The 26,805-nt window shown below is 39.6% G+C and overlaps 1 protein-coding gene across 1 annotated transcript in view; it reads left to right on the top strand.

Annotated features, from left to right (window-relative positions):
- Positions 1 to 26,805, top strand: part of rin3 (Ras and Rab interactor 3) — a 66,646-nt gene that overhangs the window by 20,970 nt on the left and 18,871 nt on the right. The window contains exons 4-5 of the mRNA XM_039740955.1: positions 15,577 to 15,649; positions 19,691 to 19,782. Of these exons, the coding sequence (XP_039596889.1) occupies positions 15,577 to 15,649; positions 19,691 to 19,782 (165 nt within the window). The remainder of the gene's footprint in view (positions 1 to 15,576; positions 15,650 to 19,690; positions 19,783 to 26,805) is intronic.

Raw genomic sequence — 26,805 nt, 5'->3', positions numbered from 1 at the left:
ATTATCTCAAGTAACTACATCAATAAGTGTGCAGTTCAGTGGATCTTTTTCTGCCTTGTTCCCCAGCCTTGCAAGGGTTGATACTGACCCTATGTGGGAATAAGTAGATTAAGATAAAAAAAAGAATGAATTAAAGTGATGAAACAGTCTTCAATCAACAGCATTTCCTTTTTCATGTTTAAGATGACGATTTCAGATCATACGTACTTTGCAATTCATTGTTCTTGACTGTCAAGAATGAATATGTGAACGTTTTGCAGAACAGTTCAGCAGATATAAATTTGACCTATCAAGTTTCATGCTGTAAAAAACAAACTCCAAAAACATTATAGTTATATCAAATTATACATATTTTTTTTTTTTTTTGACAGACTATGATCATTCTTCCAGTTTCATTTATCTTTCACTATTCTCTCTTGCTAAAAAAACAAGCTTATGAGGGTGGGCAATGCACAACTGATAATTGCTATGGAAACTAAACAGGAAACCTGAAGAACTATGGCTAGTGTGTGTTTCCGCAAAAGGGGGGAAAAAAAAAAAACAACAACCCAAGTGAAACCTGTGTGACAGATGCTGCTAGTGTCCGTCCGACATGCTTTCTGTCTTTTCAGATCGCTTCAGCTTCTTTGATAGATGAGTTCTCCTGAGTCATTCTGTTCCATTTATACAGAAAGCTTATATATATAAATAATACACACACACATGAAATAAATAATAGAGAGAGATGAACACCTAGAATAAGTGATGAGGACTTGACTATAACATATGACAAGTCAGGTTTACTGAGCTGCTGCAGGGACGTTGTAGTGACCATTTTTAAAGATATTTCTTAAAGCACTCTAAGGGTAAAGAATAGTGACATGTGTCCTCCCAGTGAGTGGGGGACTGTGTCAGGCTGTGCCTAAACAATATTAATGTGCCTGTAATGACTGGTTCTGGTCAAAGGTGCCCCTGATTTGGGGAGTGTGTGTTTTTTGACCAGGCAGCTGCTTTGAAATGCTCTTGTAACACCAATCCAAGATGAAATTCACAAGGGAATTTAAAATGTTTGTATGAAAATACATTATATCTATAGGATACAGGCCAACATCCATACACAACCTGACATAAACAGCAATGGCATGTTGTCATTTTTTTAGTTTATTTTTGCTTTGCTTTAAATTCTACCCCTCAGGTTTGGCAATTGTGCAATTCTAAAAAGGCACGTGTCCCTATCTCTCTATCTATCTCTATAGATTTAGGTATCTATATCTACTGCAGTGCGCTGGCGCCCTGCCTGGGGTTTGTTTCCTGCCTTGCGCCCTGTGTTGGCTGGGATTGGCTCCAGCAGACCCCGTGACCCTGTAGTATAGCGGGGTTGGATAATGGATGGATATCTATATCTTTAGATTTAGATATCTATATCTATAGATTTAGATAGATAAATAATATAAAGATGAGAGAGAAAAAGAGATCATAACTCTTGGGGGCACCTAAAGGTTAACCTCATATAATGAAAACAAAACGTCGATTCACACGCGTTATAAAGGCAAAAGAAAATGTGATGTCAACACAAGTCTCAAAATAGACTTCTCAAGATCCTGGAGCTTCCAGTCTTATGGGGTCTTGGCAGAGAGAGGTGGGTCCAGGCAGGTGCATGCCAGAAGTGACAACAGAGAAGATATGGCCATCAATCCTCTGGTCTGCAGAGAGAGAGCGCGAGTAGGCATCAGGCAACAGTGCCCTCTGGTGTTCCATCTGGGAAGTTACACTTATCTGAGCCCTTGAGCTGTCCCCCATGCACATGTATGCAACAACGAATATATACACAAACTATATAATAATAATAATATAGGTCTGCAATCTTTTCTGTTCTCTGAGCATCATGTTGCTGTTTTTATATTGAAGTAAACGATGCCAAAACTAACATGGAGGAAGTGAGAATTCTTTTAATGATACAACAACATTTATTTATATAGCACATTTTCATACAAACAGTAGCTCAAAGTGCTTTACATATTAAAGAATAGAAAAATGAAAGACACAATTATAAAACAAAATAAATCAACATTAACATCGAATAAGAGTAAGGTTGAATGGCCAGGGGGGACAGAAAAAACAAAAACTCCAGACGGCTGGAGAAAAATAAAATCTGTAGGGATTCCAGACCATGAGACCGCCCAGTCCCTCTGGGCATTCTACCTAACATAAATGAAACAGTCCTCTTTGGATTTAGGGTTCTCACGGAAGGGCTTGATGATGATGATGGTCACGTAGACTTCTGCCTTTTAATCCGTCCATCATTGTTGGAGCATCATGAAGCTTTGAGTAGGTGGTGGTGGCGCAGGAAAAAGAAACAGAAAAGAGAGTAGGGGTCAGTACCGATTTTAGAGCCACCATGAATAGTTATTATGATGAATTGAACATACAGAGTATCAGGATTAAGTTAAATTACGATTAAAATGAAGTTATAAAAGGCCATGTTAAAGTAATGTGTTTTCAGCAGTGTTTTAAAGTGCTCTACTGTATCAGCCTGGCGAATTCCTATTGGCAGGCTATTCCAGATTTTAGGTGCATAACAGCAGAAGGCCGCCTCACCACTTCTTTTAAGTTTTGTTCTTGGAATTCTAAGGAGACACTCATTTGAGGATCTGAGGTTACGATTTGGAATATAAGGTGTCAGACATTCCGATATATAAGATGGGGCGAGATTATTTAAGGCTTTATAAACCATAAGCAGAATTTTAAAGTCAATCTGAATGACACAGGTAACCAGTGTAGTGACATCAAAACTGGAGAAATGTGTTCTGATTTTCTTTTCCTAGTTAGGATTCTAGCAGCTGCATTCTGCACTAGTTGCAAACGATTTATATCTTTTTGGGTAGTCCTGAGAGGAGTGCGTTACAGTAATCTAGTCGACTGAAAACAAACGCGTGAACTAATTTCTCAGCATCTTTCAGTGATATAAGAGGTCTAACTTTACTTATGTTTCTTAAGTGAAAAATGCTGTCCTAATGATCTGATTAATATGTGATTTAAAATTCAGATTACAGTCAACAATCACCCCTAAGCTTTTTACCTCCGTCTTGACTTTTAATCCTAATGTATCCAGTTTATTTCTAATAGCCTCATTGTATCCATTATTGCTGATCACTAAAATTTCAGTTTTCTCTTTATTTAACTTGAGAAAATTACTATTCATCCATTCTGAGATACAGTCAGACATTGTGTTAGTGAATCAATAGAATCAGGGTCATCAGGTGCTATTGATAAGTACAGCTGTGTGTCATCAGCATAGCTGTGGTAGCTCACGTTGTGCCCTGAGATAATCTGACCTAACGGAAGCATGTAGATTGAGAATAACAGCGGACCCAGGATAGAGCCTTGTGGAACACCATATTGGATATCATGTGTCTTCGAGTTGTAATTCCCACAACTAACAAAAATTTTCTCCCTGTCAGGTAGGATTCAAACCAATTTAAGACACTGCCAGAGAGGCCCACCCATTGACTAAGGCGATTTCTAAGAATGTTGTGATCAATGGTGTCAAATGCAGCACTCAGATCTAAGAGGATGAGAACAGATAAATGGCCTCTGTCTGCATTTACCCGCAAGTCATTTACTACTTTAACGAGTGCAGTTTCTGTGCTGTGATTTGTTCTAAAACCTGACTGAAATTTATCAAGAATAGCATGTTTATTTAGGTGGTCATTTAACTGCATAATGACTGCCTTCTCAGAACTTTACTTAAGAAGGCAGGTTAGAGATGGGTCTAAAATTTTCAAGAGCTGAGGGGTCAAGATTATGTTTCTTAAGTAGGGGTTTAACTACAGCAGTCTTAAGACAGTCTGGGAAGACCCCAGTATCTAGTGACGAATTTACTATGTCAGAACATTATCAATTAGCACGCCTGATACTTCTTTGAAAAACCTTGTTGGTATCGGGTCAAGGACGCAGGTGGAGGGTTTTAATTGAGAGATTATTTTTTTAAATCAGGTAAATCTATCCTAGTGAAAGAGTTTAATTTGTTTATAACAGGATGCTGGGGTTTAGGAGGATCCTTAGTGTTGGGGAGATATACTATGTTATTTCTAATATCATTAATTTTTGATTGAAAATACAGCGACAGCCTCACAGGTTTCACTGGAAGCACTTAGGAGGCATTCCTTTGAGCTACCTGGGTTTAGTAGGCGATCAATTGTTGAAAATAAGACTCTGGGATTACTAGCATTGTTATTTATAATCTTGAGAAATAGCAGCGTCTCTCAAGACGGACAGTGTTATTGTATTCTGTTATTTTGACTTTTAATATTTCGTGGTGGATAGTAAGTTTAGTCTTCCTCCATTGACGCTCAGCTCTACGGCATGTTCTCTTTAAATCAGACACTCTTTGGGTCTTCCATGGTATAACAATGCTAGAAGATTTTTTCACTGTCTTTTCAGGTGCAACTATGTCAACAGCAGCTCTCACTTTAGAATTAAATCTTTCCACCTTACTATTTACATTGTCCTCGCTATTATAGCTGGCACTATAAACGGACTGATTGCTTAAAATGTTTGTAAGTTTTAAAGCTGCTGCGAATCAAAGAAGCGTTTTTAACAATATGCTTCTCATGAGTGTTTTTATCATTATTTCTATATTAAAAAGTAGAAGAAAATGGTCTGATAGACCAATATCAATGATCTGTTTTATATCAACTTTCAGTCCTTTAGTAATCACTAAGTCTAATGTATGACCTGCTTTATGTGTAGGCTGATTTATGAGTTGTCTCAAATCAAAAGAATCCAGGAGGTTCATAAATTCTTTTACTTTTAGATCACACTGATTATCTATATGAAAATTAAAGTCGCCAACTATTAGGAGTGTGTCATAGTTAGTAATTAAAATTGACATTAAGTCAGAGAATTCCTCAAAAACGCGCGTTATATTTAGGAGGTCTATACACGGATAGTACTAGAACTTGAGAATCTCCATGAATAACAACGGCGAGATACTCAAAGGACTTGAACTTACCAAAACTGACATCTTTACATTTTAATCGCTCGAGTAAATGTTAGCCAATCCGCCCCTTTTCCCTGGCGGTTTGCAAGTAAAACTGTAATCCGGGCGCAGATTCGATTAAAACTGCGCGCATCTGAATTCAAGCCATGTTTCATTTAGTGCAATAAGATCTATTTTTTATCACTAATAAGATCGTTGATAAAAACGTTTTGTTAGTTAAAGCTCTAACATTTAATAGTGCCATATTTAATGTTTGGAGGTGCAGAGATGAGTACTATGTGCGTTATTGTTATTTGGAATAGGAACTAAATTATTATTAGCGCGCTCTGTGTATATTTTTGTTTAATCTGTGATCTGTTTTATAGTTTTAATACATTGTTCCTCTAAAATAGTGATTTTAATTAGATTATTGGAGTTTATGCCGTATTTCCTAGGTTTTCTACGTGCATTGAGATTGCTTATTACAGTATTAATGGTGTGCACTTTAACGGAAGACTCTATTAAACATTCATCATGTCCTGGCACAGCAGTATTATTTCGGAAGGGGTTAAGAGCAGAGATAGATAGTCAAGAAAAACGAATTACCTTCGATATGTTTTCGGAGAGGACCGGGCGAAACTGTTCGGATGCAGGCCATCACGCTTGAAGAGACGCGCCTTTCCAAAAGAGATTCCAATTGTTGATGAAACCGACATCCTTCTTCTTGCAGAAACCCTGTAGCCAGTTGTTCAACCCTAGCAGACGACTGTAGTACTCGTTGGATCGTCTGACGAGAGGTAGTGGACCGAAACGAAGATCTTTGCCGATGGGGTCCTCTCCTTCGTGTCTTTAATCAAAGCTGCGAAGTCAGCCTTCAGGATTTCTGATTGTCGGTGCCTTATATCGTTTACGCCGGCATGCAAGACGATTGATCCAACTGCCCTCTCCTTGTGTTTCTCGTAGACTGCTGGCACACGTTTCATTACATCTCGGACACGAGCACCGGGAAAACAAGAAACAAACGATTTTGCATTAGGGCATGCGACATTAAGGTTTCTAACGATAGAATCACCTACCACTAATACATCACCAGGTGCTGAAGGCGAAATGGGGACGCGGAGAGGGTCAAACCGGTTCTGAGATAAAATGCTCGCCTGTGCCGATGGAGGTGCTCTGGCCTTGAACCCCCGCCTGCATAGCTGAAATCCACCGAGGTCAGCAGCGGCATCGCTCCTACGAGACTGGGGTGAGGTCGGCACAACGCGGGGTTGATGTTTCGCCGGTTCCAGATGGCAAGGACGGTTTATCCAACAGCCGGGCCTTCAGATTTCTCAGGTATTTCCGTCAGGACAGGAGTTTCTGAATCTGTTCATCAAGTGCTTGGAGTTCCTCAACTACGATTTCAACGCGAGTTACCCCACTGTCGGCCATTTTCTGCTTCGTGCCCAGCTCTCTGGTTCACAATGAACTCAATGATAGCCCTACACAGCTGGACAAGCACTAATTGGGACAAGTTAAAAATTTTTAAGTTTGTGAAGAATAAATATGTGCTGTTGAGCCTTTTTTGATAAAAGATTCTATGTTTTCTAGCAAGCTCATAGTAAGTGCAGTCCCAAGAAATTCAAAAGACTGCACCCTTATGACCGTGACAATATTTATAGCTGGGGTGAAATATGAAAGTGTTGCTCTTAAATTAAATAACAATTTCAGCCATTTTTGGTGTATTCAGGCTCATATTATTGAGGGCACACCAACTGGCCAGCTAATTCATCTCAATCTAATAGGCATAGTCAATCCAGCCATCCCGTTGGACATCCTGAGAGTTTTCGGGATCCCCACAAAGTTGCTTGATAACATGGTCAGCCTGTACATTGGTACTGTGAGTGCTGTGCAGAGTTGCGCCAGAATCTCTGTGTTTATTCCAGTTAACTCTGAGGTTCGTCAGAGTGTGTTTTTTGCTCCTACTCTGTTCAGTGCTTGCACGGACTGGGTGTTGGGAATGGTTGTGTGGTCTAGTGGCTGTTGGGCATCTGTTGGTGAAGAAAGTTTCAATGACACTGTGATCTTTGCAGAGGCAATGGAGGGTCTAATTGGGGCTCTCGAGAGACTGATTGAGGAGTCTGAGTGTCTGGGCTTGCAAGTATCCAGATAAAAACCAAGATCCAGGCCTTTAATGACTTCTTGGGCTCAGCCTTCACAAGTGTATCTGTCTGCGGAGAGAGTGTCGACCTTGTCGAGAGGTTTACTTGCCTCGGCAGTGACATGCATGGTGACTCTTCCTATGAAGTCTGTAGATGGATTAGGAGATCATGTGTGGTCATGCAAGGGGTGTGTGGCGCTCCGGATATCCTTGCAAAAAAGGCAAAGGTCCAAGTCTTTAGAGCCCTGGTGCTTCCAGTTTCGCTATATGGTTCAGAAACATGGACACTATTCAGTGACCTGAGATGAAGACTGAACTCCTTTGGGACTGTATCTCTTCAGAGAATCCTTGGATATCCACTGATTTGACTTTGTGTTGCATGAGTGTTTGCTCTTGGTGTCCCGAATGAGGCACATTAAATGCAATGTGAGGGAGTGTCAGTTATGGCAAAAAGGCTATATAGTGCAATTCATCGAAGGTGATCAAGCTCACAGGATCCTCATTGCTGAGAACCTGAGTGGCTGGACCAGGCCAAGGAGACACCCATGTAACACCTGGCTGTTGCAGATAGATGGCCATTTCTGGGGGGGCGGGGGGGAGGAACTGTACCATGTGTCTGGTTATTTACTGGACTGTGTGTCTGCCAGAGGGGTTGACAACTGGGATCCTGATCTGTTTTTTCGTGTGGTGAGTGTGGCAACAGGCTGTACCAGTACATGCTCCCTGACCTGATAGGCACGGAGTGGCCCATGGAGTAGTGGTTTTTCCCTCTCTGACCGTGCATATCACCAACAGCTTGTAGTTGAAGAATTCATATACCAGCATAAATAATTACAACCCAAAATAAATAATCATTGCAGAGTTTAAGGGCTTCATGTATAAGACCGTCGAATGAACAGATTTGATCATATGTGAAATGATGTGAAATGTTCTTTTACACGCACAGATTGAATGCATGCAAACTTTTCTCTGTGCAATATTCACAAATGCTGCTTCTCATTTATGTTGTTTCCCAATTAGGACACTTGCTCATAACGACATGCACTAAAAACACAAAAGGGGAAAATAAAAAGATTCCATTAATTTCAAGTGTGAAAATCTTAAAACTGTAACTGGGAAACAACATAAGTGAGAAGCAGCATTTGTGAATATTGTGCAGAGAAACGTTTGCATGCATTCAATCTGTGCGTGTAAAAGAATATTTCACATCATTTCACATATAATCAAATCTGTTCATTCGACTGTCTTACACATGAAGCCCTTAAACTCTGCAATGATTATTTTGGGTTTTAATTATTTATGCTGGTATATGAATTCCTCAACTACAAGCTGCTGGTGATATGCACGGTCAGAGAGGGAAAAACCACTACTCCATGGGCCACTCAGTGCCTATTAGGTCAGGTCATCTCTTCCAAAAGTGTTATAAAACAGTGTCCCCTATCCAGGACTGACACTTGGCAGAGAAGACCAATGCTGTTGTCCCCAAGCTTCACAGCTAGCTGTTTAAATTTTGTCTGCAGAATTCACTGTCTACCCACATCTAGTTTATTTCTTCTAACATGGACAATGATGATTGGATCACCCCCAGTTCTGACCAGAAACTTGTTTACATGTGGAGGGATGTCTACCACCCATTCTCCAGGAAGACAATGCACTGTACGACACTTTGTTCCCTTAATATCACTAATTGTTCTTTTTGGAGTTAGTTTATCACTCACCCAATGGAGATCCTTATTCCTGCTTAGCACCTTACTGGTGTCAGAGTCTCCATTCAGCTTCTCGGGATGTTCACAGCACTTGACTCCTCAGGCTGTGGGGTTGGTGATCCCTGATAGTGTGAACCTCATATCTCACAATTATGTGAAACACTTATGTGCCTTGCCTCTTTTTCACAACTTCTCCCTTCCTGTTACATCAAAGAAGAATGGGTTAGGTTGATTCTGACTGAATGTGTGCGTACACTACTTATAATGCAAATGTGCCTCATCCATGGTTGGTTCCTCTCTTGCTCCTAATGCTCGTGATATAAGCTCCTGTTCCCCCATATTGGTGAACAGGATCATAACGGTTCTAAAAATGAATTTATGTATTGAAGCTTCTAAGTGCAACAGAATGTTCTCCATATGTCCTAGCAGCGCTTGCACTGAAACTCATTAGATTCTCTGTGATGCTAGAGTATAGGGATTTTTTTTTTTAACCTTTTCAACCTTGAACAGTATTTTACACTAATAAACTTTAAATACTGTATCTTCAATTCAAGTAAGACTACACTGTGATAGTTACTGCCTCACCATATTCATATATTTTAGAACAGTGAGGATTCCCCAAACAATGTGGTAAGTTCACAATAAGCCTCAAAGCAAAGTGTTTCATAGCAAAAAAAATGTCCTGTGACTATAAAAGGCAGAAACATTGACTTCTCTTTTAAATGGCTTCATCTTGGTGTTTTTTCTATTAATCAGCATATGAACTCTTGTGTAACAGTATATTTTTGTTCTTTTATTACTTTGCTGAAGTCACAATATTCACTTGTTTCCATACTTGGTAATGTAAATAACTTGCTTAGGGTTACACATTAAGCCAGTGACTGCAAAAAGCCTATAACCTCACAGCTTATAGTCTATTGGCCTTATCCGTAACAGTACGCCACATGATCGATGCCACTTATTGCCAACAATCATGTAATCTGCTGTTCCAAAGAGACTATCACTTGCCTCTCAGAAAGTTTTAGGCTGAGCAGGCTACTGCAGTGATTTTGCGGTAGACCCGAATTCAAGACCTTTTGCTGGTCACTCTTGATCTCAACCTTTATGCTGTTCCATCTCAAAAGGAGTCTCATGATTGGTTGCATTTAATAAATATAGGCTGGGTGTTTTGTATTCCACCTAATCATGGCCTCACATACAGACTTTCTATTTTCTGAGTAATTCAAGCTTATGGTGTATTAGTATAATCTATATAAATATAATACAACCGGAACTAAATTGAAGCAAAGCACTAACTAAATGGGGAGAATTGCCAGTATCTAAAGCTAAAGAATAAAAGTGAGTCAGTAATGTAGTAAGGCAGAGAATTCCACAGACGAGGGGCAGCAGCTGCAAAAGTCCTGTCCCCCTTAGTTTTGCATTTAGTACGAGGAACCACAAGAGACAGCTGACCAGTAGATCTAAAACTCTTTGGATAGCAGGTGTAGAACACATAATTCAGAGAAGTATGTGGGAGTAATCCCATGTTTGGAATTAAAAACCAGCAGCAAAATTTTAAAATCAATTCTAAAGCTAACTGGCAGCCTGTGTAAAGAGGCTAAAATTGGAGACAGAGTCACACTTTCTTGAACCTAACCAAAAAAACGACCAGCATAATTCTGCACCAACTGCAACCTGCGTATCAGGGATTTGCTAATCTGAAAATACAGCATGTTGCAGTAATTAAATCGAGAAAAGATAAAAGTATGAGTAACTCTCTCAAGATCCCTAGGAGATTTAAAAAAAAAAAAAAAAAAGGGGCTTAACCTTCGCTAAAAGACGAAGTTGGAAAAAGCAACTGTCAAAACTGTCAAAAATAACCCCAAAATTCCAAACTTGAAGTTTGTAAAAGTCCACGAAAGTGTCAAGAACTTCAAAATCAATTTGAGCTTTAACTACAGGACTATCAGCACTTCTGTTTTATTGTGACTGAGATCAAGAAAATGGTCAGCCATCCAGAATCTCCAGTTCATCAAGACAATTGTGCAACTGACTCATTACTGCAGACAGGAATATAAACTTGTGGGTCATCAACACAACATCGAAAAGAAACATTTCCTAAAAATAACTCCTATAGGATGAAGATACAGTACATAGAAAATAAAATGGCACCCAAAATGGATCCCTGAGGAACACCCCATTTAACAGGAGCAGTAGACTAAGAAGAGGAATTGAGAGTCACTGAGAAGTGTCTACCAGTGAGAGATGCCCTGAATCAGTTAAGAGCAGGAATTTTAAGTCCCACCAAATGCTCAAGGTCTCATGATCAGTAGTGTGACAGGCTGCTGAAAGGTCTAGGAGGACAAGGACTGCTGCCCCACCAGAGTCATTAATAAGAGAAATGTCATTAAATGCTTTCAGGAAGACAGCCAGTCTACTGTGTAATGAGGTAAATTTAGGATATGAAACAACAGATGACATATTGCCCGTCTTTTAGCTTTTACCACTGTGAACATTGCCCCGGACACAGACAGGCTGACACACTTAAGTCTCCCAACACGCGTTTATTTTTCATCTCTATTTTACCAAAGTCCATGCTCACCAGCCCCAATACCCCTCAGTCCAGGCCAACACAATGCCCTCTCTCTTCTTGTTCTCTTCAGGCCGCCTCCTGCCTTCTCCAGACCTTGTCTATCTTCCACCCAACTCTTGTCCCTTCTGCAGGGAGGCGGTCCCTTTAAATAAGCACCCGGATGTGCTCCAGGTGTGTTCCAACCGACACGCCCCAGTGTGGCGGAAGTGCCGGCTGTCTCCCCGGAAGCACTCCGGGTGTCCCCGTTTTCTCAACCCCCCCCCTGCCCTTCCTGGTGTGGCGGAGGTGCTGAGGTCTAGGGTCTTCCTGGTATTGTGGTCCCCCTGGCGGTAACCCCGGGTCCCTACAGGGTCAAGTTTCCCAGCTCTTTACCCAAGCCCTCCAGGGCAGTCGCCCCCTTGAGGTCTGGAGGAGGCATGACACCACAATGTAGTTTACTCTTGAGAGAAAGATTGTATAGACATGTTGCAGGCTCTGCTAGATGTGTTGTATGCATATACACAGCTTTCACTCATTAAAGGAATAAACAGTCTTGCATAAGTAATCAAATGTGTTTCCAGCTGGAGATAAACACGCATGTTACTGAGTGCCAGTAGTTTCCGCTCTTTTAAAGATGAAACTTGTTTATTCATTGCAACAGCGTTTTTTGGTGTTTGAAGTGCATTACATGTGGGGATGACACAGTGGTGCTGTGGTTAATACCTTATTTTATTAGAAGACCGGGTTTGAATTTAGTAGTTCTAAATCGGGGGTTCCCAACCTGGGGTTCAAGATGGCATTTCAGGGGGCTCAACAAAGAGGATGGTTGCATCCTGATTTTCCAAAATTAAGTGAGAGGCTTTGTTTAACTTTTATTGTGGTGCAATCTGTGTATTGCAGTGTTCTGTCATTTGATCGTTATTTATTAGTTAGTGCTCCTCTTCTACGATATGAAAAGAATCGAGCATTGTGCGTACAATTATCACCTGTGAATGAGCTGCAGAAATGTGTGTTCCTACAAGTTCCTTGCTGTGGGCAGAGCATTCGTAAAGGCAAATTATTTTTTTTTTTTTTTTTTTTAAGAAAATGGAATTTAGACTTTGCCTTGATTTTATGAAGAAGTGGGAGGTCTGGTATTGATTTCTGTGCAAATCCTGATCGTGAAACATCACTGAGGTTTGATTGACATTTTTGCCGGGGGCGAGGTGACTGAATTGGATGCTATCCCTGTTGCTTACACTCAGCCCACCTCACCTCTCCTGCTGGCAGTAATGCAGCAATTTTAACTGTGCAGCACATCTGTTTTTGAACTGCAGTGCAGGTGTTATCAGGGGACAAAGCTTGTCGACTGCACTTAATGGCTTAGTGGCATGCTGACACCCATTGCTTCACAGGGGTCTCCAATCCCCCAAACCCCTTATTTGTTGATTTTGTGTCATTTCTTTGTGGCACTGGATGCTTCCACAGGCCACCCCACATTTACAAGATTATTGAGATTTCTAATGGTCAATTGCTCAATTTTTATTTAAATTTTATACGCCAAGTTAAAAGCTTATCTCTTTTTTAGTTTAATTTGTTACCCCACAGTACGTTATGCGGTTCAAAAATGTGAAATTTGATTTATAAAAGTAATATCACATTTGAAAATGAAGTCAAACATTTTCTGGGGACACAAGGCATAGAAATATTGGCAACCACTGCCCTAAAGACATTTAAGCTTAGATTGATTGGTGACTTAATGTTAGTGTGGCTGTGCATATGAGCACCACTTTTACTGTCTTAGGTTGGCGTCGTACTTCCCCTCAAGGCATCAATGATACAATAATTGGATTAAATAAATTTAAAGTATGTGTTTCTAAGATAAGGTTAAATCAAAACTTCTGGATAATGCAGTCTTGAAAGAGAGCAACCCAGTCAGGCTGACCTATGCAGTGTGCATTCTAACTGTTGTTACAGTGCCTTCAAAAGTATTCAGACCCCTTCACCTTTTACACATTTTTATGTTGTAGCCTTATTCCAAAAATGTGCATTCTTCCTCTCAAAAGTACTCAATTTCCCAGAATGACAAAGCAAAAACACATTTAAGGAACTGTTGAAAATGTATTAAATATAAAGAACTGTGATTATCACCGTGACACATCACTGAGGTGTTTCTATGTCTGTTTGGAGACACTGACCTGTGGTCAGTTCAGTTGATTGCACGCGATTAAGAAAGGCATACTCCTGTCTATAGATGGACCCATAGGTGACATTGAATATCAGAGCAAAAACCAAGCAATGAGGTCAAAGGAATTGTCTGCAGAGCTTAGAGACAGGATTGTGTCAAGATCTGGGGAAGGCTACAAAAAAATTCCTCTTGATTGAATTATCCCAAGAGCAGGGTGGCTTCCATAATTTTTAAATAGAAAACTTTTGGAATAAAATGCAACTTCCTAGAGCTGGCTATCCAGGCAAGCTGAGTAAGGAGGAGAGAAGCAAGAAGACCAAGTAATAGTTCATTGTGGCTGAACTCGAAAGAACCTTCATGGAGATGGTAGAAACCTCCAGAAGGACAACCACCACTGTAACACTCCACCAATCTGAACTATCTGACTACTAAAAACAAAATCCTATGGTCTGATGAAACCAAGATTGAACTGTTTGACCTCAAGTGTATGCATTTTGTCTGAAAGAAATTGGGTGCCACACCTGCCACAGTAGTATTCCAACAGTGTAGCAAGATGGTGTCACCATCATGCTATGAGGTTGTGGACTTGCAAACTAGACTGGGTTGAGGGAAAGCTGAATAGAGCAAAGTGCAGACATATACCTAATAAAAACCTGCTCCAAAGTGCTCTGGACTTCAGGCTGGGCAAAAGATTTACCCTCCAACAAAACTGTGACAGTAAGCAAAAAGCAAAGACAACACAGGTTTGCCTTAGGGTCAAATCTGGGAATATCCTTAAGTGGCCCAGCCAGAGCCCAGATTTGAACCCCAGTCAAACCTCTCAAGAGAAACACAAAACTAGCTGTCCACCGATAGTCGCCATCCAAAATGACAGAGCTTGAGAAGAATGACAGAAAATCCCCAAATCCAGATGAGTAAAGTTTGTCATGTCATACCCAAGAAGACTGCAGCCATATTGGCTTCCAAATGAGCTTCAATGAAGTCCTGAGTAAAGGGCCTGAATTTTTGTCTCTATGCTATTTCAGGTTTTTTTTTTTTTTTGGTTTTTTTTTAATGAATTTGCAAAATTTTCTGAACTCCTGTTTTCGCAGTGTCATTCTGGGGTAATAATTTTAGCAAAAGGTTGCAACATAGCAAAATGTGTTAAAAGTGAAGGGTCTGAATACCTTCTGAAGGGTCCTGCTTATAGATGATAGGATTTAAGATCACAATTATAAAGAAATTATAAATTCTAAAATTATACAGAAGCAAGCAATGCTGTTCAAGTGTATTCTTTTAAAGTTTATGCTTAAATAACTAAATTTAATTGATGTTAAACTTCTGGCAGATTTTGTTACACTGAGCCTTCAATATTACCTTAGAAAAGAAGCCAAGTATGGCACAAATCATTTGTGATGGTGGTGCTATTTCAGTATTTTAAATAATACAAATGCAAATCAAATCTTCCTGTATTTTGAGTTTTTTATGCTTAATAGCTCCCTGTCAGAACTACTATGATTACCCACAAAAAGGCATGTTGAGGGAATTTATAATACTGTAAATTTAAAGAAATGTATTTTAGTAATAGTTATAAGACACCACTTATTCAATTAATTTTATGTGAAACCACTAGTTTTTAGTAATTTTACCCAGGGAGAATGAAATGCAGACCTTTCAGTAAAAGTGTTTTGATTAAGGTATCTCAAACAAAGTCTCTTCACAATTCTCCATACTTTCCACAAGCAGCCTGAATTGTCTTTTATGTTGCAACATTCAGATTTTTGTGCACAGCAGCTGCTTCTAGTTAAGAACGAAGAAAACAGATGAATCACTCTGGGGAGAAACTGCAACAATGGAGCAACAGAGTAGAGAAAAAGATGACAGGGTGTGTTGGACACGTGAAAAACTTGTAAAAAAAAAATGGATTAGACAATGTAGAGAGGTAAATAGTGTGTGAAAACATAAACTATGAAGTGATGTACATACAAGACTAGTCACAAAGGTAGGAGAAACCAAACTCCGGTGTGGATAAATTGTATAGTGTCCTAACTCTTTGTCCTCTTTGTCCTTTAGTGCTGTACCTGGATGGCTCTGTACTGGTCTTTGATGACATTTTTAAACTGGTGGCCTTTTACTGTGTCAGCAGGTGAGTGACAAAATTTAGGGAAACTTGTATTGAAGAGAGTTACAGAGTAGTTGCTGAACCAGCAATTTATAGACACGTTCCGCCTCTTTGGTTCTCCAGATGTATAGACAATAAAGTATATTTTTCTTATACATATAATAAGTAATTCTATATGGAAGTTACACATTTGTATATAGTAATGGCATTTCTGAAAATACAGTTGTGCTTGAAAGTTTGTGAACCCTTTAGAATTTTCTATATTTCTGCATAAATACGACCTAAAACATCATCAGATTTTCACTCAAGTCCTAAAAGTAGATAAAGAGAAACCAGTTAAACAAATGAGACAAAAATATTATACTTGGTCATTTATTTATTGAGGAAAATGATTGAATATTACATATTTGTGAGTGGCAAAAGTATGTGAACCTTTGCTTTCAGTATCTGGTGTGACCAAACCCCCGCAGCAATAACTGCAACTAAACGTTTCCGGTAACTTCTGATCATTCCTGCACACCAGCTTGGAGGAATTGTAGCCCATTCCTCTGTACAGAACAGCTTCAACTGTGGGATGTTGGTGGGTTTCCTCACATGAACTGCTCACTTCAGGTCCTTCCACAACATTTCGATTGGATTAAGGTCAGGACTTTGACTTGGCAATTCCAAAACATTAACTTTATTCTTCTTTAACCATTCTTAGGTAGAACAACTTGTGTGCTTAGGGTCGTTGTCTTGCTGCATGACCCACCTTCTCTTGAGATTCAGTTCATGGACAGATGTCCTGACATTTTCCTTTAGAATTCTCTGATATAAGTCAGAATTCATCGTTCCATCAATGAAGGCAAGCCATCCTGGCCCAGATGCAGCAAAACAGGCGCAAATCATGATCCTACCACCACCATGTTTCACAGATGGGATAAGGTTCTTATGCTGGAATGCAGTGTTTTCCTTTCTTCAAACATAACGCTTTTCATTTAAACCAAAAAGTTCTATTTTGGTCCCATCCGTCCACAAAACATTCTTCCAATAGCCTTCTGGTTTGTCCACTTGATCTTTAGCAAACTGCAGACGAGCAGCAATGTTTTTTTTTGGAGAGCAGTGGCTTTCTCCTTGCAACCCTGCCATGCACACCATTGTTGTTCAGTGTTCTCCTGATGGTGGGCTCATGAACATGAACATTAGCCAATGTGAGAGAGACCTTCAGTTGTTTAGAAGTTACCCTGCAGTCCTTTGTGACCATGCCGACTATTGCACGCCTTGCTCTTGGAGTGATCTTTGTTGGTCGACAACTCCTGGGGAGGGTAACAATGGTCTTGAATTTCCTCCATTTGTACACAATCTGTCTGACTGTGGATTGGTGGAGTCCAAACTCTTTAGAGATGGTTTTGTAACCTTTTCCAGCTTGATGAGCATCAACTCTTTTTCTGAGGTCCTCAGAAATCTCCTTTGTTCGTGCCATGATACACTTCCACAAACGTGTTGTGAAGAGCAGACTTTGATAGATCCATGTTCTTTAAATAACACAGGGTGCCCACTCACACCTGATTGGCATCCCATTGATTGAATACGCCGGACTCTTAATTTCACCATCAAACTAACTGGTAATCCTAGAGGTTCACATACTTTTGCCACTCACAAATATGTACTATTCAATCATTTTCTTCAATAAATAAATGACCAAGTATAATAATTTTGTCTCATTTGTTTAACTGGTTTCTCTTTATCTACTTTTAAGACTTAAGTGAAAATCTGATGATGTTTTAGGTCATATTTATGCAGAAATCTAGAAAATTCTAAAGGGTTTACAACTTTCAAGCACAACTGTACATACCATAAAATCTTGTGCAATGTAAGGCAGCAAATACCATGAATCTAGCTAATGTTTTCACCCTGTAAAATATCATTCACTTTGTACCCATCTTGGTGGACAAACTCAGAGTCCTAAACAGTATGACATGACAAAGACAGAACAGAAAACCTCATTTCACCGTAGTAAGTTAATATGGTCTTCCTGACTTGAGTCTTCTAACTCTAATAAGATATGGTACTGTGGTACTTCAACATGCAGAATGTGAGAAAACAAGCATTATTTGTGTCAACATCAAAGTTAATTAAATGAAATATATCAGTTGACTATGGAGCAATTGTGACTTGTGTCAACTTGAGAATATTGTCTTTGGTTGCTCAAGTGTAATAGCTTATTCAATGCTATTAAAATAGCATACCATCAAAATATACGATCATAGAGTAATTCCTTGAGACCACTCTAGTAATACTGGGAAGGGCCTCCTTCTTCCCTCTAAACAGCCTCCAGTTCTTCATGACCTGGATTCCACACAATGTTAAAAACATTCCTTTAAGATTTTGGTCCGTGGTGACACAATTGTATTCTGCAGATTTGTCAGCTGTGTCGTCATTCTGCAAGTCTCCCATTCTACCTCATCCCAAAGGTGTTCTATTGGATTCAGATCCAGGGACTGGGAAGGCCACTGAAAAACAGTGAACTTAGTGTCATTTTCACAAAACCAGTTTGAGGTGACTTTTGCTTTGTGAGAGTGTGCATTATCAAACTGCAAGTAGCCATTAGAAGATGAGTAAATTGTAGCCAGGAATGTATGCACATTAGAACAATCTAGAAAAAGCACAGGCCATTCAGCCTAACAAAGCTCACCAGTCCTATCCTCTTAATTCTTCCAAAATCACATCAAGTTGAGTTTTGAAAGTCCCTAAAGTCCTTCTGTTTACCACACTGCTTGGTAACTTATTCCATGGTGTCTATGGTTCTCTGTGTAAACAAATACTTTCTACTGTTTGTGTGAACTTTACCATTAACAAGTTACCAACAGCAAGAACAAGTGTTGTTACTGATCTCATTTTAAACAAACAGTCTCAATCTTCTGGAGTAATTTCCTTCATCATTTTATAAACTTCAATCATGTCGTCTCTTTATCTTCTTTTGCTTAAACTGTAAAGGCTCAGCTCTTTTACTCTTTCCTCAAAACTCATTCCCTGTAGCCCTGGAATCAGCCTAGTCGCTCTTCTGTGGACTTTTTCACAGTGCTGCTATGGAGACCAAAACTGTATAAATGGTCCTCAACAATACTCAAATAGGCTGAGGTATTCAAGAAATGTTTGATTGGCATTAACTTGGCCTAAAGTGTGCCAAGAAAACATTCCCCACACCTCTAAACCACCACCACCAGTCTTGGCTGTTGATATAATGCAGATTAGGTATATGAATTCATGCTGTTGGTATCAAGTTCTGACCACACCAACCTCAAGTTCCTGGGCTCAAGTTCTGGTCTCTGCATAAATTAAGAATTGAGTCTTCAGCTGTCCAGTTGTAATGAGCCTGTGGCCTCAGCCTTCTGTTCTTGGCTGACAAGTTGTTGAACCTGACGTGGTCTACTTGTGTTGTAGCCTTTCCACCTCAAGGCTCGCCATGTTGTGCATTCTGAGATGAGTTGTACGTATTTACTGTAACCTTTTTTTATCAGCTTGCAACAGTCAGGCCCTTCTCTTCTGACCCCTCTCATCAACAAGGTGTTTCTGTCCACAGAAGTACTGCTTACTGGATGTTTTTGTTTTTTGTGTCATTCTGAGTAAACCTTGAGAGAGACATGAAAATCCCAGTAGATCACCAGTTTCAGAAATGCTCAGATCAGCCTGACTGGCACTATCGGTCATTCCACAATCAAACTCCCTGAGATCACATTTTTCTGATGTGAACATTAACTGAATCCCCTAACCTTGTATTTGCATGGTTTTATGCACTGTGCAGCTGCCACATGATTTGCTGATTAGATAATTGCATGGATTACCCCTGTAGTTGTTTAAGCACATCTGGTTAGAAAAGTATTGTATCCATTAGGGTTTCAGTTCTGATTTGTACAGTAACCCATCATTAAATAAGCTATGAGCTTGACAGGCAGAGGTATTACTATTTGTCAGTTCTTTTTTTCTTGATAAACTTTTATGTATATCTGGTGCTTCTGTTCATCAGACATAGGGGAGTAACAATGAATTTTAAAACAATTCTATATTCTTTCATTTATTTTATAGGGATGTACTTCCTTTCACTCTCAGTTTGCCACAAGTCATCACAGAGGCCACCAAATATGAGGATCTGGACACCATCTCAAGTCTCGGCTCAGGTAACAAAGAAGGGGTGTAATAACTTGGGAGGTGGACTCACAATGGACACTTTACCATCATCTCTTGCAAAATATAAGACCCCTTGTGCAAAAGGGTCTTGCAAGTCCTACCTTCAGCTTCTTGGTCGATGGTTACATTGGGTAGTCCTAGGGCCTGTATGTGTGGCAGTTCTGCCTGCCAGAGAGTTTGCTTTCTTTGGAGTTTTTCTTGAAACGTGTGTGATAAGAATTAGACCAAGACATCATAAAGATTTGAGTTTTTAGTAGCACGATGTGCATAGTACGGAGTCCACAACAGAACTCATTAAGTGGAGGTAAGATGGTGGTTTTAAGGGCTAGAAAAGGAAATGATGTCATCTACAGTATGCCGGAAATGGAAGTGACATCATCAGAGGCACCGGAACCTGGCAGGATTTCCCGGGATTGATCTGTAAGAGACTGTGAGAGACAGTCGCACACTCTGCCACCCCCTAGTCTGATGTAGTATTACAGTTACTCAAGCCCTTTAGCTGCCTCCTACTTGCACATGTGTGACACATGCTAAAATGCCTGTCACATGTAATACTTGGTTGCTTGTGCTGGTTACACTGCAAAGTTTCACTGGAGATCAGACAATGCTGACTATAGTAATGAACCCCAAGAGACTGTTTACAAACTGAGCAACTTCATACAAGCATCCAGATACTTCATCTATATACCACATAACAACAACAACAACATTTATTTAGATTGCACATTTTCATACAAACAGTAGCTCAAAGTGCTTTACATATTAAAGAATAGAAAAATGAAAGACACAATTATAAAACAAAATAAATCAACATTAATTAACATCGAATAAGAGTAAGGTTCAATGGCCGGGGGGGACAGAAAAAACAAAAAAACTCCAGACGGCTGGAGAAAAAATAAAATCTGTAGGGGTTACAGGCCATGAGACCACCCAGTCCCCTCTGGGCATTCTACCTAACATAAATGAAACAGTCCTCTTTGGATTTAGGGTTCTCACAGAAGGACTTGATGATGATGGTCACGTAGACTTCTGCCTTTTAATCCGTCCATCATTGTTGGAGCATCATGAAGCTTTGAGTAGGTGGTGGTGGCGCAGGCCACCACCACAAAGAAACCGGAAAAATAAACAGAAAATTGAGTAGGGGTCAGTAGCGATTTTAGAGCCACCATGAATAGTTATTTTGAGGAAATTGAACATGAGCTGTAACCTGTTTTAGAAACCCGCTTCCAAACTCCATTTTTTGTATTTCATGGACTGTTATCCCATCCAGAGGTCGATCCTGGTCTTTTCTTGATATTGCAGGAATAGTGAGTCTTGCTTCACTTATACATCACGATTGGGCTAAGCAGGTTTGAAAATGGTAGTGTGAAAAGATTAACCTCAATATTAAGTGTTAAAATGCATGACTGCTTTACTTTTGTAAAAACAGGAAAATTGCATTCGATTGGTACGTTTGTTTCTTCACTTCTCACATTTGGTACATGTCCATTTTCTCTGTAAGTGCAGCCCAAAAAATATTTACATCGATTTATTTCCATTTATAAGGAGCAGAAAACCTCCTGACTGACACACAAAGCCACATTAAACATTAACGACTGATCTTTCTGGGGAAAGATTTCTCAAGGAGAGACAGCAAGCAGAATCCTGGATCTGAACCAGTGGCCTCAGGCATTCTATCCTGCTAGGTGGAGATTTCCTCAGCACGGTTTATGTGCTTTGTATGAAGCCAGATTCATTAACAGTAGTAAGAATGCAGCAGCTAAAATCTATAAGGAAGCAACCGCACCTGCGTAGGGTACAAAATAAGGCTGCTTCAGTAAAGGGTAGGTGATGTCACACTGTGTTAGACTAAACGTGAGCTGAAGAGGTTATGTGAAAACACTTATATAGAATCCTGATTAAGCCCAACTTTAGGGGTGCAGATACTCTATCCAAGTTTGCTTCTTTAAGTGCAGTAGTTTTGAAAATTGGTATCCAATTAAATTAAAGGGTCCTCTTTATGGTAGCAAAATAGGGGAGTCAGCCTGGCTGCCTGTAATTTGTCATTTGTTTTTCCTTCACCTGCAGTAATATGCCTCTTAAGTAGACCAAGTGTTTTACCTTTCACATAATAAGAAGCTGTCATCTGTCTTGAGCCTTACTGCTTTGCCCCCCTCCCAACCCCCCCACACCCCCACCCCACCCCGGGTAGAATTGCAACAACTCCTGAGATTCCAGTGGGCTTCCAACATCTTGCCTTCACACGCATCACAACTTACAGAACTCTCATCGTGACTAGCAGAAAGCAGTTTCCTGTTAGAGAGCGAAGAGCCAACGCAATTTAGTGAGCTAAATAGCAGCTCCGTACTATCATTATTTTAGTAGGCCAGTTAGGAATTCACACTATAAAGGCCCAAATATCCTCAAACATTTGAGCGTATCCAGATACCTTATAATGTAAGAAATCTGAGAGCTCATTGTTTCTTATAAAAGGGAACTTACTCTTCTTTGTAATTCCATTAAAGTTCTGACTACATCATACAATGTCTTGCATTAGTCTTTCACACGCAAAGATTTCTCTTGCAGCTTTTCATGTTTCCAACCACAGCAGAATTTCTTAATCTGTGTGAAGCAGCCAAAGTCGCCGGGTTGTGCTGAATAATTGTGATGACAAGTGAGAATTAAGTAATAGGCCTTTCACACTGCACTGGAATTAGCTTTTCAGTAGTATACTAAGACTTCAACATTATAAAAGCACTGATCTTCAACCAATTGCAGAAGTACATGCAAGCAACATATTGCATAGCTGAATTACAAAAATTTTAGAAAATGGCTTTCCACCTTATCTACAAAGTAATTGCCAAAATTAATAAAAGATTCAACAGCAGTGCTCACACTGTAAATAAAAATGAGATTTAACTGTGTGGGTTCAACTTTAGAATGCTATCTCATGGGGTCTCATTTATAAAACGTTTCATGGATTCGATCGTGAAAATATGCACAGCCAAAAACAAAATATATCAAACTGGCATGTACACATTTCTATGCAATGTTCCCTTTATAAATCACAATCACTTCATAAATGTGTATTTGTAAAACTGCCTTGATGCTAATCGACTTTATACGTATGCAGTCACGCTGCGTCGTTCATTGGCTAGTAGAGCAGACTTCCTCTTGCTGTGTCGAGACCCTGATATAAGCATTCAAGAGCATCTGGCTGCACTCTGTAGCTGAGCGTGCAAGATCAAGTGCAGCATTACAGCACCTCTCCTTTGCTGGGAAAGACATAACATGTCAATGTCTGAGTGATTAGCCGCTATTACCTGTCACATGTAATGGCACAATTGCTAATCCAATGAACAATACAAAACATATGAAAAACTGAGGGTTCAGCCAGTTACCAACAAACCAGCCACCATGTACAGCACCACCATGTCTGCCAAAATTAGTTTGCCTCAAAATAAATAAATCACAGGTTGACCCACACCACGAAGACATGATGTTTGTTAGTCCCATCTTGGCATCATAGATTACTTGTGCGTTAATTGAATGTAACAACTTATAGTTAACAAAAGCACCTTCACACCCACACCATATGAAAACTGGATGTAGCTCTTCCTCAGTCAGCTAATGACTTTTATCACCGTATGCTTTTTAGAACATTAGAAGATTAGAACACTCTAGACGAGAACAGGCCATACAGCCCAACAAAGCTCGCCAGTCCTATCCACTTGTTTCCTCCAAGAAAACATCAAGTCGAGTTTTGAAAGTCCCTAACGTCTTACTGTCTACCACACTACTTGGTAGCTTATTCCAAGTGTCTATCGTTCTTTGTGTAAAGAAAAACTTCCTAATGTTTGTGTGAAATTTACCCTTAACAAGTTTCCATCTGTGTCCCCGTGTTCTTGATGAGCTCCTTATTAAAATACAAGTCTCGATCCACTGTACTGATTCCCTTCAGAATTTTAAACTCTTCAATCACGTCACTTCTTAATCTTCTTTTGCTTAAACTGTAAAGGCTCAGCTCTTTTAATCTTTCCTCATAATTCAACCCCTGTAGACCTGGAATTGGCCTAGTCACTCTTCTCTGGACCTTTTCTAGTGCTGCTATGTCCTTTTTGTAGCCTGGAGACCAAAACTGCGCACAGTACTCAAGATGAGGCCTCACCAGTGTGTTATAAAGGTTGAGCAGAACCTCCTGTGACTTGTACTCCACACATCAAGGCGCTATATAACCTGACATTCTGTTAGCCTTCTTAATGGCTTCTGAACACTGTTGGGAAGTCGATAGCTTAGAGTCCACTATGACTCCTAAATCCTTCTCATAAGGTGTACTCTCGATTTTCCGACTGCCCATTGTGTATTCAAACCTAATATTTTTACTTCCTATGTGTAATACTTTACATTTACTGACATTAAATTTCATCTGCCACAAATCTGCCCAAGCCTGTATGCTATCCAAGTCCTTCTGTAATGATATAACGGATTCCAAATTATCTGCTAATCCACCTATCTTGGTATCACCTGCAAACTTAACCAGCTTGTTACTTATATTCCTATCTAAATCATTTATATATATTAAAAATAGCAGCAGCTCTAGCACTGGCCCCTGTGGAACACCACTCATAACATCGGCCAGTTCTCATGAGGTTCCTCGCACCATCACCCTCTGCTTCCTGTGTTTGAGCCAATTCTGCACCCATCTAAAAACATCACGAAGCTTGGCTGAGATATTCCAGATCTGTCGACTGGTTCCCATGACAACGATATAAACTGATGAAAAACCAAAAATGTTGTTCTGTGAAAATGCTATTGTCCGTTTTAAAAGGGAACTGAAATACAGTCTGTGCATCATTTTCAGCACTTTTGAGGTGTAATATTTTTGTCACGTTAACGCACATTATAATAACGGCTCTGTGATGTGATTTATTTGATATTGATTCATATTTCAAAACTTATTTTGTTAATATAATAATGCATGTGAGTCATTATTTAGCTGGGTTTTTTTGCATTTCCCTACTTGATCAAGGGTGTCATAATTTCCCAGTTTCTCTGCAAAGTTGCATCAGAGTTCCTGTAAATAAACGCATGTTTCTCTGTCAAGTTTTCTTTGTAAATCCCAATGTTTACATGCACATTTTGAGAGTTCTTTTTTCTGCGTACAAAAGCTTTATAAATTAAAGCCTCCCATCCTGCTTAGAAAAAAGGTGACCTGCTTCTAAGAACACTGCAAAAGCTTTAATCAAATGTGCATTTTCTACTTCAGTGCCTTCCATAGTGTACATTTTACATAATATTTTTATTTCTTGTGTGTACACTGTGTAATACTTTTAAAAAAAAAAATCTCCCAAAGTCAGAATTCTTTTCAGGTACATCCATACACATTTTTTTTCTAAATTTATGATAATTAACCTTATTCAATATTAATGGCAATGATTTTTCCTATTTTGTATCCTATTTTATTTATATCCGTTATAAAGAGCACAAGTCCTTCTTGGTATCCCATATGAATCAAATGAAGAAAACTTTTACACAACATTATGGCATAACTCATTATTTTTTGTCTGTTCCTCCACCCATCCATCCATCCATTTTCTAACCTGTTTGCCTCATTCATGGTCTTGGAGAGCTGATGTGATTTGCAGCAGCAAAAAACTTTGGTGGGGTACCAGTCCATCACAGGGAGAACACCCAAACCAGGCCAACTTAGTCATCAGTGAACCAAACATGGTTGTTCTTGAGATATGGAAGGAAAACCATCCATCCATTTTCCAACCCGCTGAATCCGAATACAGGGTCACGGGGGTCTGCTGGAGCCAATCCCAGCCAACACAGGGCACAAGGCAGGAACCAATCCTGGGCAGGGTGCCAACCCACCACAGGACACACACAAACACACCCACACACCAAGCACATACTAGGGCCAATTTAGAATCACCAATAGTATCTGGAAATTAAAAAAAAAAAAAATAGAGAGATTTGATGAGAATATGCAAATGAGTCTTAATTTTATATAATTCAAGTTTATATTCAAGCTTTTACTGCCATTAGGTGGCCAGCACCAATTATCTCGTAACCATCAAATGATGCATCTCTTACCAACAAAGAATACTGTCGGAGTTTCACAAGGAAACAAGGCAGAACAAATGTTGGAGCCTATACACTTTCTGGCATCAGGTTAGGGAACAGAATTTGTGCCAGAGCTGATTGTCAGAAGTAGTTAATAGCACTTCAGGGTTTGAATAAGTATAGGAGAACACAAGGAATGTCCACTATAAAAGAATTACATATAGAAGTGATTAGAATGTTTGAATGAATGGAGCCTCACAGGTGGATGTAAGCAGAGAACAGTAGCCAGAGATGGGACTGTCAGAAATAGTGTATTGAAGCTTTAGTATGGTGAGAAGGCCAGTGTCACACAAATAAGCAGTGACGGATGGTATATTCTGGTGTGTAAGAGTCATTGGCAGAGCTTTGAAGATGTTCCTCTGTGAGACAGGAAATCTATTTGAGGCATGACGTGGTCTTTCTGTTTTTGGTTTGCGACAGAACCCTGAAAGCACCCTTTTCAACTTCTTGTAGTTTGTTTATACTTCTCAAGAAAATCGTTGGGGGAAAAAAAAAAAATTGTAGTAATTCTATCTAAGACTTCACTGCTACTGTAGAGAAAAGATGTCCAGATAAAGAGACATCACAGTTCTCAAAGTTGTACGCTCTATTTTTCTTATCTTGCTCTTCACATTATGCTGCCCATCATTTAATTGCACCAAAACTTAAAATGCCAAGGTCCAGTACTTAACTGTTGAACCTGCTGGGTGACTCCAGTGTTGGGCATTAATCCTGTAGAAACAACTGTAATACAAGGAGCTAATGATTGTGAAAAAGCAAGTTATTTTTCTTTAGTGTATTTTATTTGTTTGCTTGGTTTCAGTTCTCTATTGTGTTTGTCATTGGCAGAGAGATGTAGGTACACTTTAATTTGCGGCTGTTAAGGAGTGTTGGCATTTCAGTGGTGCTATTTCAATGCCATTTCT

The sequence above is a fragment of the Polypterus senegalus genome, chromosome 18 (genome assembly GCF_016835505.1).
Source record: "Polypterus senegalus isolate Bchr_013 chromosome 18, ASM1683550v1, whole genome shotgun sequence".
NCBI lineage: Eukaryota > Metazoa > Chordata > Cladistia > Polypteriformes > Polypteridae > Polypterus > Polypterus senegalus.
This window is presented reverse-complemented; position numbering and strand designations above follow the sequence as displayed.